Source organism: Crocodylus siamensis, chromosome 2, assembly GCF_052110815.1.
Source record: "Crocodylus siamensis isolate JL-2025a chromosome 2, ASM5211081v1, whole genome shotgun sequence".
NCBI lineage: Eukaryota > Metazoa > Chordata > Crocodylia > Crocodylidae > Crocodylus > Crocodylus siamensis.
In genome coordinates this window covers 160,035,393-160,048,750 of record NC_143396.1, presented here as the reverse complement: position 1 = coordinate 160,048,750, position 13,358 = coordinate 160,035,393, and the positions used below count along the sequence as shown (strand labels likewise).

The following is a 13,358-nucleotide window of genomic DNA, read 5'->3' as shown; positions in this document are numbered from 1 at the left end:
AAACTGGCTTAAGAGACTGGTCCATCTTTCACTAAGGTGAACTGAAAAGGGAGTTTGAACAGGCCTTAGACAAGATCACATTCACAATATCTACTACTTTGCATTTCAGATCATCATATTCTATGCTCAAAGATAACGATAAAATCATGCAGTACTTTGATGTCTAAGCAGCTATCATAAGCATCCCCAAAATAAGTATATTTTATTAGAGTTGTGGTCACTTCTCCCGAGATGAAGGATACTTCCTTACAATTGTCAAGAGATGCTGCTAAAAAGACAAAACCCATTTCAAATCTTGTTGTCCATCTAACTTGCTCATATCAAAAGAGCAGGCACTTAGTGACAGTGCTCACTGAAGAAACTATCTATTTTATTCTTCAGTTTAATTCTAATGCTGGCAGTTTTTAAATGTTACAGGTTTCTCTATGACTATTCAAGAAGGCACCAAGGGTTCTCTACTCCAATGCTTCTGAGGATTGCTAAACAATATGAAGACCTCCTGGAAAAGTGTTGCAAAACTGAAGACTCTTCTCAATGTTATGGAAAAGTGGTAGGTTCCACTATTCATTCACACAATAGGAAAAAAACAGTGTTTAGATAGTGACTATAATGAACTGATTACCTCCAGTAAATCTCTTACAATTGGACAGGTAGAGTAGCATACTTAAAATAATATGATGGCCACAGTCAGGTTCCTAATAAACATACACCCACATTATTAAAGCAACCTCAGAGATATCTGGCCAGTAGCTTCTGCAGAGAGGCCAAAAAATCACTGAGCACAGGAAAAGAACTATCTGCTGGCTCTGAGATGGCTTCTCTGATTGGGAATTCAGGGACAGCCTTGGAGAAGCTTATTTTTCTGCTAACTGTTAGCTTGGGGATGTTAAGAATGTAGTCTCCAGAGCTACTCAAATGTATTAGAATCATGAATGTACAAATATATAATTTCTGTGCCAAAGAGCCTGCAGTATAAGTAGGCACAGATTTTAAAGTGAGACAGTATTCAAATGGAGTTTCAGAAGGTAAAAACAGTTTTACTTTATACACTTCTAACAAGATCCAAAGGAAATAAATTGAAGCTAGAAAAATCCCAATACAAAATAAGAGAAAAAGTACTATGAATAGCTTGGTAACAGAGTATTCACATAGAGAAGAGACTATGGCATCGTTCATGCTATACATCTCTGATTTAGTTAGCCTATAAGGTGCAAATCTATTCTGCAGGCTAATGTGGTTAACTACCTCTCTCTGCAGACACTGTGGCATTATTTTGAATAACAGACATTGCAAATCACAAAAAATAGTGGAATCCATTCCCGAGAAGGGCAATACCATGGTTGTGGCATTAGTTTGTGTGTCATCACGACAGTGGGTGCAATGCTTTGCTCTGCCACAGATTTTGGGTATGTCATTTTGGCTCCTGCTTCAGTTCCCCATCAGTATATTAGGAAAACTACCCTACCTTATATAGGGGGTCCTGTGAGGGTAACAAAATTACAGTAATGGTTTCTCAGCTCCTTTGAATCCATGGCCATCTTTAGTCATTGCAAGAAATCTGAAATTAGTGCAGTGCTATTTTGGCATGAGGTAGCACTGTGCAGACTTACCTGGACTAATTCTATAGGTACGACCTCCTAAATTGGAGTAGGGCACATGGCTTAGAGCTAATTACCCTGCCTACAGCACAACATTAAGGTGGCTATATATATACTGTTTGTGGGGGGTAATGTGTCTAGCAGAGATCCTACTGAGGTGCCAGGTAGGATACTGCTTGGCCCACAGGAACGTTCAGGGCCAGGTCATTCTAGTAATGACCTGCTATATCTGTCCTTGCAGCCTACCAATAGTATATACTCAGCCAACTATACCATAAGAACATGATAGGATTCTCAGTTGCTATAATTATAAAGTCCAGAACCATGCCTTAGAACTAACAGAAGCAAAAAAGCAGCTACATTGGAAGTAAACGTGTTTGGAAGGGAGCAGAGTGTGCCACTTTTAAGGGTATGTCACCTTACATAATAGGCTGCTAACAAGCATTATATTTCCTGGCAGGAAGAAGAATTCTGAAATCACATCCAAGAGACTGAAAACCTTGTAAAGGCAAACTGTGACCTTCTTAAAGAAGGAGAATTTGAATTCCTAAAAGTGTATGTAGCTTCTGAAAAGTAGCTTCTCATTTAAATCATAAATGTTTGAATTTGGTAAAGGTGAAATTTCTAGGCATGGACAAGCAGAACAATGACATAACCCATGGGTGACTGGTGTCACCTTACTCAGGGGGAGCACATGCCCCCCCCAGCAAGCTGTGACCAGGGGGGTTCCCCTGCAGCTGATCTCACTGACCAGAGTGGGGGATCCCCTCCGCAGCTGATCTCACCAGCTTCTGGAAGTGGCCAGGGTGCTTCCACTCCATGGCTGGCACTTGCAGGGGGGGCACCAAGGGGGGTGCGCAGCACATCAGGAGGGGCACCAGTGCTTTTGGGGGGTGCATGCTCACCCCCGTGCATCTCCTATGCGTTGCCACTGGCTTAACCCATGTTCTGCTGGCACTTTAGAAAAAGCCATTATTCCAGTGCTGGGATGAAAGAGCTTCAAAGGTAGTACGGAGAGATGGGCCACATTAGGAGGATAGGGAGGGTGGGATTTATTTGCTGCAGCTGCTGTGCCTGCTGAAATGGAGAAAAGTTAGTACTGCTTTGGACAGACTGGATTGTACTTTCTCATACTGGCCTAGCTTGGTGATTTGCTGCTAAGATTTTGTTCAACAGTGATCATTCAGTGTGGGCTCTTGTGACTTCAGGGTTCTTATCCGCTACACCAAGAAAATGCCGCAGGTATCAACAGAAACAATGCTTGAAGTCGGAAAGAAAATTATATTAGCTGGTGTCAAATGCTGCCAGGAACCTGAAAACAGACGTATAGCTTGTGCTGAGGGATATGTGAGTAGACTTCTTTTTTTATCTTTGTATCCTCTTCAGCAGGTTTTCTTTGTACTTCACCAGTAGTTTTTTATGAAATCTGCCTGAACTTACTGTCAGTAGCCATTTTGTCCACAAAATAGCTATGGATTTTTGAAGAAGTCAATGTATGAAGCACTGGAAACTTTGGTCAATATTTTCAAATGTAGCTGCCTCAAAATCAGCCCTTACATCCACAACTTCTCCATATTCAGGGAAGCTGGGCACCCAAAGCCATTCCCATTGATGTCAGTTTTATTTTTCATAGAAAAGTTGGGTTAGGAAACCTTAAAGACCATCTTCCTACTACAGGCTAAGATTTTATCCTATCTTGGCTTTTGTTCCTCTGAAATAAATAAAACCCACATTAATTTGGATTGAATCTGTGGCTGTTGAGAAGTACTAAGTAATCCATTAAAGAAAAACTGTGCTTATTTAATGCACTTCAATAGCCTTAACATTTTCAAAATAAGGTTATAGCAATTCTGAACAAGTCCTAGACCTAGATGTGGGACTTAGATATAGACCTAGATGTGGTCAGAATTTGGTGAAAACTGATACAATTTGTGAAACTAGTGGAATGAAATCTCAATGTGGAACAAGTTTAATAGTAAAAGAAACTGTTCAAGGCTAAATATGTAGTTGGAAGAAGCCAAAATTGATCAGCTGATACCAACATTGATGTACTCCAGCTGAAGGGCAGGCTAGCTATAGATCGTGAAAAATTATATCACCTTTCTGCAAGATGAATACTTTCCATGCTCAGCCCTGAAATGCTAGTTACCACAAGAGCTTTAATAAAATAATGCTTTTCCAAAGACTGACTGTAGGAAATGTTTAAAGGACATGCCAAATAAGCAGAGCTCTCTTCAGACTGTATAGGTGGAAGCTGACATCACCTTTATGCCTCCATAAAAACAATTATGGGGGTACAAAATGAAGCCAAATAGACAGACATCCCTATCTTCTGTTGTGTCACAGATACTCAAACTTGTGGCCATTACAAAAGGTAGTGATAAATTGAGCCACTTCATTGTGGTCAACATCTACAGGCAGTCCTCGACTTACAACGTTTCGAGTTACATCATTTCATACTTACGACATTTATAAATTGACACCCTGTTTCAACTTTATGACGTCAGTTTTGACTTTACAACACTTGATCTGATTTGACACCACTCCAGCGAACAAGTTTGCTGTCTTGCCAATCTCCCTGGAGAACATCTGTCCAAACTTCCTTGGGCACATTTTTTAAGAAAGCAGACTAGACTCCAGAAAAACCTGTAGCCAAGACTCCTGAGAAGACTGCAGCCAAGAAGCCTTCAAAAAGTCCAACCAAGAGCCCTTCAAAAAGTCCAGCAAAGTCACCTCAAGACTATAATCTTCATGCCATTAGGAAGAATTCCAGAATAACTGAATGTATGACGTCTTTATTTTGTGCTCACCTTGGAGCTTTGCTTCAGGAATAGTGGAAGCTCATAGATCATAGACTGTACAATTTGGGGCATGGATACATTTATTACTCTTGTTAATGTTCAAGCCAAAAGCGTTGTGACCTTTGTTTTATTCCTCTCTCTTTGTTTCATAGTTTCATAGTTTCTAGGGTCGGAAGGGACCTGAGCAGATCATCTAGTCCGACCCCCTGCCATGGCAGGAAAGAATACTGGGGTCAAATGACCCCAGCAAGATGTTCATCCAACCTCCTCTTAAACACCCCCAGGGTAGGAGCCTGCACCACTTCTCTTGGAAGCTGGTTCCAGACCCTAGCCGCCCTGACAGTGAAGTAGCGCCTCCTGATATCTAACCTAAACCTACTCTCTGCCAGCTTGTGACCGTTATTCCTGGTCACTCCTGGCGGTGCTCGGGAAAACAGTGACTCCCCCAATGCCTGCTGATCCCCCCTGACTAGTTTATAACAGGCCACAAGATCCCCCGTCAGCCATCTCTTCTGGAGGCTGAACAGGTTCAGGTCCCACAGCCTGTCCTCATAGGGCCTGCCCTGCTGTCCCCTGATCATGCGGGTGGCCCTCCTCTGGACCCCCTCCCTGCTGTCGACATCCCTCTTGAAGTGCGGCGCTCAGAACTGGACGCAATACTCCAGCTGCGGCCTGACCAGTGCCGCACAGAGGGGGAGGATCAGCTCCTTGGACCTACTCGAGATGCATCTGTGGATGCATGCCAAGGTGCGGTTGGCCTTCCTGACTGCCTCTCCACACTGCCGGCCCATGTTCATCTTGGAGTCAATGATGACCCCCAGATCCCTTTCCACCTCCGTGCTGACAAGAGGGGAGTTCCCCAACCTGTAGGTATGGTGCCGGTTGTTCCTCCCACTTGTCGGTGTTGAAACCCATCCTATTCTCGTCCGCCCACCCTTGTAACCTGTCTAGGTCTGATTGTAGCCTGTTGCATCCTTCCAATGTGCCCACATCCCCCCACATCTTCGTGTCATCAGCAAATTTGAACAGGGTGCTTTTTACCCCCTCATCCAAATCACTGATGAAGATGTTGAACAGTGCGGGCCTGAGGACCGAGCCCTGCAGAACCCCGCTGCCCACGTCCTTCCAGGTTGAGAAGGACTCATCCATTACCACCCTCTGGGTGTGGCCCTCCAGCCAGTTGGCGACCCATTTGACTGTGTGGGTGTCTACACCACAGCCCCCCAGTTTCTTAATGAGAACAGGGTGAGAGACAGTGTTGAAAGCCTTCCGGAAGTCCAGGAAGACTATGTCCACTGCTACCCCTGCATCTAATGATCTGGTGATCTGATCGTAAAAGGCCACCAGGTTGGTCTGACAGGACCTGCCACTGATGACCCCATGTTGGTTGCCCCTAAGCATGTAGTCCCCTGCTGGCCCCTCCTGGATGTGTGCCAGCATAATTTTCTCAAACAGCTTGCCTAGGATCGAGGTGAGACTAACCAGCCTATAGTTTTCCGGGTCCTCCTTCCTGCCTTTTTTGAAGATGGGGACCACGTTGGCCCTCTTCCAGTCCTCCGGTACCTCACCAGAGCACCACGAGTGCTCGGAAAGCCGTGCCAGGGGACTTGCAATGACCTCGGGCAGTTCCTTTAGAACTCTAGGGTGGAGATCATCCGGACCGGCTGACTTGAATACGTCCAAACCCTCCAAAAACTCCCTAACTAAATCCTCGCTAGCCCATGGCCCAGGTGTGCCTCCGCCGGGGCCCGAGGGGGGCCCCACAAGGAGATGGCTGTTCTGGTCCCTACTTAGGAAGACGGAGGCAAAGAAATCATTAAACATGTTAGCTTTGCCATCTGGTGTGATGACCAAGTTTCCCATGGCGTCCTGCAAGGGCCCCACATTACCCAGGACCTTCTTTTTACCCCCTACATATTTAAAAAAGGACTTCTTATTGTCCTTAATCTGGGAAGCTAGTCCCAGTTCCATCTCTGCCTTGGCCTTCTTAACTACCCCCCTACATCCCCGAGCAACTACTGAATAGTCCTCCCTGGTGATGACGCCTTCTTTCCATTGGGTGTAAGCCTCCTTTTTAGCAAGGAGACATTCCCGGATGTTTTTGGTGAGCCATGGAGGCTTGTGTGCTCTCCTGCTCCCTTTGATCCTCGTTGGGATTACCTTCCTTTGGGCTTGGAGGATCGTCTCCTTAAGGAGCCACCACTCTCCTTGGACGCCTGGCTCCCCTCCCCTCCGGGACCTCAGCGCTTCTCCAACTATCCTCCTTAGCTCGTTGAAGTCTGCCCTCCTAAAATCTAGGGCCGCTGCCTTACTGCATCCCTTTGCCACCTTGCACTGGATGATGAATTACAGCAGGCGATGATCGCTGTTGCCCAGGTGGTCGAGCACCCGCAGCCCCCTCACCAGGTCATCACCCGTGGCCAGCACTAGGTCCAACAAGGCATCCCCCCTGGTGGGGCTGTGCACCTCCTGGGTTAGATGGAGGTCCTGCACTCTGGCCAAGAACCTACGTGAGCGTTCAGACCTGGCTGACTGCTCTTCCCAGAAGATGTCCGGGAAATTCAGGTCCCCCATGACTACCACATCCTTAGCCTTCACTACCTCTGTGAGCTGACCCAAGAATTCCTGGTCAAGCTCTTCTCCCTGGTTGGGAGGTCTGTAGTAGACTCCCACCGTTAAGTCCCTTTCCCCTCGACTGCCTTGTACTCTAACCCAAAGCACTTCAGAGTGCCCCTCCCCTGACTCTGCTAATTAACGAGGAAGTGTATCCCTCCTTAATATAGAGTGTCACGCCCCCACCTCTCTTTCCTATCCTGTCCCTCCTGTACAGCCTATAGCCCTTGACACTGACCGCCCAATCATACGTTTCGTCCCACCACGTTTCTGTAATCCCCACTATGTCCGGGCTGGTGTCAGCCAGCAGGAGGGTGAGTTCCTCCTGCTTGTTGCCCATACTACAAGCGTTTGTGTAGAGGCATTTGAGGCCTCCTCTGGGTGTATATACTGACCCCCTAGTCCCAGCGTTACTCTGTCCCCTCTCTCTTACCTGTTTGATTGCTTCGCTCGTCGGTCTGGGCTGGGCTGTAGTTGTGGGTGCTGTTTGGTCTGGCAGTGTGATATTTCCTCTGCCCTCATCTTCCCCTTCCCCCAACGAGCCTAGTTTAAAGCCTGCCAGAGGAGGTCCGCCAACCCAGAAGAGAACACATGCTTACCTTTAGGGGAAAGGTGGAGCCCGTCCCATCCCAGCATGTCTCTTGTCGTGATGTGCCGGTCGTGACTGAGGAATTCAAAGCCCTCCTCAAAGCACCATTCCTGTAGCCGCCAGTTGGTCTCTGCGATGCACGTTTCATGCCATCTGCCTCGTCCTCTCACTGGCAGGATAGAAGAGAAAACCACCTGTGAGCCCATCTCCTTCAGCACGCACCCCAGAGCATGGTAGTCTTCCATCGGGTGATCAGGGCTCCTCCTGGCCGCATCGTTAGTGCCCACATGGACTAGGAACATGAGGTAATAATCAGTGGGCTGGATTACAGTCTGGAGCATCCCTTTCACATCCTGAATCCTCGCTCCAGGTAGGCAGTATACCTCGCGTGCCGAGGGGTCCCAGCAACAGATGGGGCCCTACGTACCTCTCAGGATGGAGTCACCAATGACGATCATGCAACGCTTCTTCCTTCTGGCTTTCTTGCCTCCTTCGGTTTGCACGGGACACAGTGTGCATGGAGTTGCCTCCTCCCCGGTTTCGTCCTCTCCGTCCTTCTCCTCCAGGGCTGCCAGAGCTTCGTACCTGTTCTCCAGCCGGACTGTAGGAACTGGTGCTGCTGTGTCTCGAGCAGCCCTGGCACGGGAGGTGACCGTCTGCCACGTAGCAGTGGAGGGCTCATCTTGAGGTGCATCCTTCTTGGTTGTACAACCTGCAGGGAAAGAAAATAGCTGTCAATTTCTTCCTCTGCCTCCCTGATTCCTCTCAGCCTGCTAACCTCCTCCTGGAGCTCCCTCACCTGTGCCTCCAGGGCCCTAAAGTGGGCACCTGCAGGACAGGTGTGGGGGTCCCCAGTCCCTGCCCCCCCCCAGGCCTTGCTGGGCAGCTCCCGCAGGCCAGGGGGTTGGGGGACGCCAGCCCCCACCGCGGGCTCCGTCTGGGTGGAGGCCTCAGGCAAGCCCTGGGAAGGCCGCACCCCCCGGGCAGGGGCCCTGGCAGCACCCGTGTCGACACCATCGTAGGAGTTCCTAGTTGAGTTAGGGTCCTCTGGCCCGCACTAACAAGAGTCGGTCTCTCGGCCCCTCCTGCTCCCCCTCCGGCGTGAACGCCGGCACAAACACCAGCATGCTCTTACAGACCGCGCCTGTTTGTGCGCTTTGTTCGCACGGCTCAGGAGCTCGGCTCCCTACCGGCTCAGCTAAGAGGGATCCAGGGGGCTTTCCCTCCGGATCCGGCTCAGCTGCGTCGGCCCCTCTGCCCCACTTACCTTAGGGGGATCAGGTGCTGCTGCCCCCGCTGCTGCTCCACTCGCTTCTGCTGCTCTCGCCTCCACTCCGGGTCAGGTAAGGGGGCACACATGTGTGCAAGACTGGATGTGTGCAGGACATGTGTTCAGCTGGACATGCTGATTCAAGAAATGTGTGAGAGACAGAAGGCTGTATCTGTAAATGATCAAGTTGCCCACTGCTGTAGTGCCTCCTATGCTAACAGGAGACCTTGCTTTACCAAATGGCGTGGATGAAAACTATGAGCCTCCCCCATTCAACCCAGCCATGTTTGACTTTGGTGAGAATTTATGCAATGCTCCTCTTGCAACACAACAAGAAACTGAGCTTAAGTAAGATCTTTGTTTATACTACGAATCTTCTGAAAATCATAGAATCAGAATATCCTAATTAGAAGTGGTTTCAAATTAAACACAAATTCTCACTGTGCATAGAAAATGATCATAGGACTGCTTTAGCAGATAATCATAATAGCAAAACTTAAAACATCTTTGGCTAGTTTCAAATAATTAGTGTGTTGACTACAGTTATCCCTGCAGAATTTACTGGGCCAGCTCCTGAGTTGGCATAATCCATTGACTAGCTCACTTTACATCATGTAAATGTGACTCATCCCACAAACACTGAGAAGTTTCTAAGAGTCCAGTTTATTTTCTTTGCAGTGAACTCCTGCGGCTTCGTTCATTTTCCAGGGAGAAAATGAGGTTAAGAAGTCTCTCTTTTAGGATTCCATAGGCTTTAAGATACTTTAGTGCAGAGATAATTAAGGTAGGATTGCTATAATTTTTAATAAATAATTTTCCAACCTTTTTTCTCCTTTTTTGCTTCTTAGGAAGAGGGAGGGGAGCAAAAAGAAACATTCAGCACAGGAACAGAGTGCCTGCAGGGAGACCAGTCTGAGCTAGTGAACTGCCTGAGAAACATGGGAAGGCACATGATTTCTCTCTTTATTGTTCATCATCAATGTTATTATCTTATTTTCCTGACAGACATGGTCACAACTACTTTAAAGCACATGGTAACTTTGCAGAAGAAGTTCAAGAAGGCTTTTCTTGATCCTTTTGTATCTTGTGCCAACGTGAAAGGACAAGTGAAGTGGACAACAAGTGCATTGAGGCTGGAGTCACAGGCAGCATAGAAGCAAACATGATTGGAGATTATTTAGACCATGGGTTGGGAATGTTTTTGGTCAGAGCACCAAAAACACCCCAACTTTGACCCATGCCTTGACTTGGCATGCCAGAGGTAGATGGCAGGGGAGTTGTGAGGGGCCCGATCCTCGTTGCTGGTGGTGAGTACATATGTGTCTCTGGGCAGATGGTAGGGGAGGGGCTGGTGTTGTGCTGCCCTGGCTGCTCCCACACTGTGTGCCCTAAGGTGTGTGTGAAGGTGCTGCTGCCATGGAGCTGGTGCCAGGCCTCCAGACCCTGGTACAGCTGTTTTTAGTCTGCCCACCACCTCCTATAGCTGCCCAGAGCCCGGGCTGGCTGTGGTAGGCAGCCGGGAGGCTGCGAACAACTGCACTGGGAACTGGAGCCTCAGCTGGGCTCTGTGGCAGTGGCTCCACACACGCCTTGGGGCATGCGATTGGGAAGTGGTGGGAGCAGCAGAACTCAGGCCCCTTCCCTGCTGTCTGCCTTCAGGGGCATGTGCAGCTGCCACTGCTATGGAGCCCAGCTGGGGCTCTGGAGCCCAACCACAGCCTGGTACAGGTGTTTGCAGTCTCCTGGCTCACCTGTCACAGCTGGCCTGGGCTCTGGGCAGCTGTAGCAGGCAGCCGGGAGGGAAACAGCTACATAGTTTCATAGTTTCATAGTTTCATAGTAGCTAGAGTCGGAAGGGACCTAGGTAGATCATCTAGTCCGACCCCCTGCCTTAGCAGGAAAGAGCACCGGGGTCAGATGACCCCGGCAAGGTGCTCATCTAACTTCCTTTTAAAAATCCCCAGGCTAGGAGCCTGCACCACTTCCCCTGGAAGCTGGTTCCAGGCCCTAGCCACCCTGACTGTGAAGTAGCGCCTCCTAATATCTAATCTAAACTTACCCTCCGCCAGTTTGTGACCGTTATTCCTGGTCACTCCTGGGAGCGCACGGGGGAACAGGGACTCCCCCAATACCTGCTGATCCCCCCTGACCAGTTTGTAGCAGGCCACAAGGTCCCCCCTTAGCCTTCTCTTGTGGAGGCTAAACAGGTTCAGGTCCCGTAGCCTATCCTCATAAGGCCTGCCCTGCTGACCCCTGATCATACGAGTGGCCCTCCTCTGAACTCTTTCCATATTGTCCACGTCCCTCTTGAAGTGTGGCGCCCAGAACTGGACGCAGTACTCCAGCTGCGGCCTGACCAGTGCCGCATAGAGGGGGAGGATCACCTCCCTGGACCTGCTCGAGATGCATCTGTGGATGCATGACAGGGTACGATTGGCCTTCTTGACTGCCTCCCCACACTGCCGGCCCATGTTCATCGTGGAGTCAATGACGACTCCAAGATCCTTTTCCGTCTCCGTGCTGGCAAGAGGGGAGTTCCCCAACCTGTAAGTGTGGTGCCGGTTCTTCCTCCCCATGTGCAACACCTTGCACTTATCAGTGTTAAACCCCATCCTATTCTCATCCGCCCACCGTTGCAACCTGTCAAGGTCAGCTTGTAGCCTATTGCACCCTTCTAGTGCACCCACATCCCCCCACATCTTAGTGTCATCAGCAAACTTGAACAGGGTGCTTTCTACCCCCTCATCCAAGTCACTGATGAAGATGTTGAACAGTGCGGGCCCGAGGACCGAGCCCTGCGGAACCCCACTGCCCACATCCTTCCAGGTCGAGAAGAACCCATCCACTACCACCCTCTGGGTGCGGCCCTCCAACCAGTTGGCGACCCATTTGACCGTGTGGGCATCGACACCACAGTCTCCCAGCTTTTTGATGAGGACAGGGTGAGAGACAGTGTCGAAAGCCTTCCGGAAGTCCAGAAAGACTACATCCACAGCAACCCCTGCGTCTAATGATTTGGTGACCTGATCGTAAAAGGCCACCAGGTTGGTCTGACAAGACCTGCCACTGATAAACCCATGTTGGTTGCCCCTGAGCATGCATTCCCCCGCAAGGCCCTCCTGGATGTGTGCCAGGATAATTTTTTCAAAGAGCTTACCCGGGATTGAGGTCAGACTAACTGGCCTGTAATTTCCCGGGTCCTCTTTTTTTCCCTTTTTGAAGATAGGGACCACATTGGCCCTCTTCCAGTCCTCCGGCACCTCGCCAGAGCACCACGAGTGCTCATAGAGCCGTGCCAGGGGTCCCGCAATGACCTCAGCCAGTTCCTGTAGAACCCTAGGGTGAAGATCGTCCGGACCAGCGGACTTGAACACGTCCAGCCTCTCCAGAAGTACCCTAACTAACTCCTCGCTAACCCTTGGCCCAGGCGTGTCTCTCTCGGGGCCCGAGGGGGGCCCAGCAGGGAGGTGGCTGAACTGGTCCCTACTTAGGAAGACAGAGGCAAAGAAATCGTTAAATATGTTAGCTTTGTCATCTGGCGTGATGACTAAGTTGCCCATCGTGTCCTGCAGGGGCCCCACATTACCCGGGACCCTCTTTTTACCCCCTGTGTATTTGAAGAAGGACTTCTTATTGTCCTTAATCCGGGAAGCTAGTCCTATCTCCAACTCTGCCTTGGCCCTCCTGACTGCCCCCCTACATCCTCGGGCGACTATAACATAGTCCTTCTTGGAGATGACCCCATCTCTCCATTGGGTATATGCCTCCCTTTTAGCAAGGAGACATTCCCGGATGCTCTTAGTGAGCCATGGGGGTTTATGTGCCCTCCTGCTCCCTTTGACCCTTGTTGGGATTACCTCCCTTTGGGCATGGAGGATCGTCTCCTTAAGGAGCAACCACTCACCTTCGACATCTGATTCCCTTCCCCTCTGGGTCCTCAGCGCTTCCCCAACTATCCTCCTTAGCTTGTTGAAGTCAGCCCTCCTAAAGTCTAGGGCTGTTGCCTTGCTGCAGCCCTTTGCCACCTTACGCTGGATGGTGAATTCCAGCAAGCGATGATCACTGTCTCCCAGGTGGCCCATCACCCGCAGCCCCCTCACCAGGTCATCACCCGTGGCCAGCACTAGGTCCAACATGGCGTCTCCCCTGGTGGGACTGTGCACCTCCTGGGTTAGATGGAGGTCCTGCAGTCTGGCTAAGAACCGACGTGAGCGATCAGACTTGGCTGACTGCTCCTCCCAGCAGATGTCTGGGAAGTTCAGGTCCCCCATGATGACCACATCCTTAGCCCTCACTGCCTCTGTAAGCTGACCTAAGAATTCCAGGTCGAGCTCTTCTCCCTGGTTGGGAGGTCTATAGTAGACTCCCACCGTTAAGTCTCTCTCCCCTGGACTGCCTTTTACTCTAACCCAGAGCACCTCAGAGTGCCCCCCCTCTACCCCCATGCTAATTAACGAGGAAGTATATTCCTCCTTGATGTAGAGTGC

At 49.7% G+C, this 13,358-nt stretch overlaps 1 protein-coding gene across 1 annotated transcript in view; it reads left to right on the top strand.

The window, feature by feature from the left end:
- LOC149870983 (albumin-like) overlaps positions 1-13,358 on the top strand; it is a 40,033-nt gene that overhangs the window by 15,807 nt on the left and 10,868 nt on the right. The window contains 5 exon segments of the mRNA XM_090034538.1: positions 418-550; positions 2,059-2,153; positions 2,807-2,945; positions 8,998-9,110; positions 9,112-9,219. Coding sequence (XP_089890664.1) covers positions 418-550; positions 2,059-2,153; positions 2,807-2,945; positions 8,998-9,110; positions 9,112-9,219 — 588 coding nt within the window.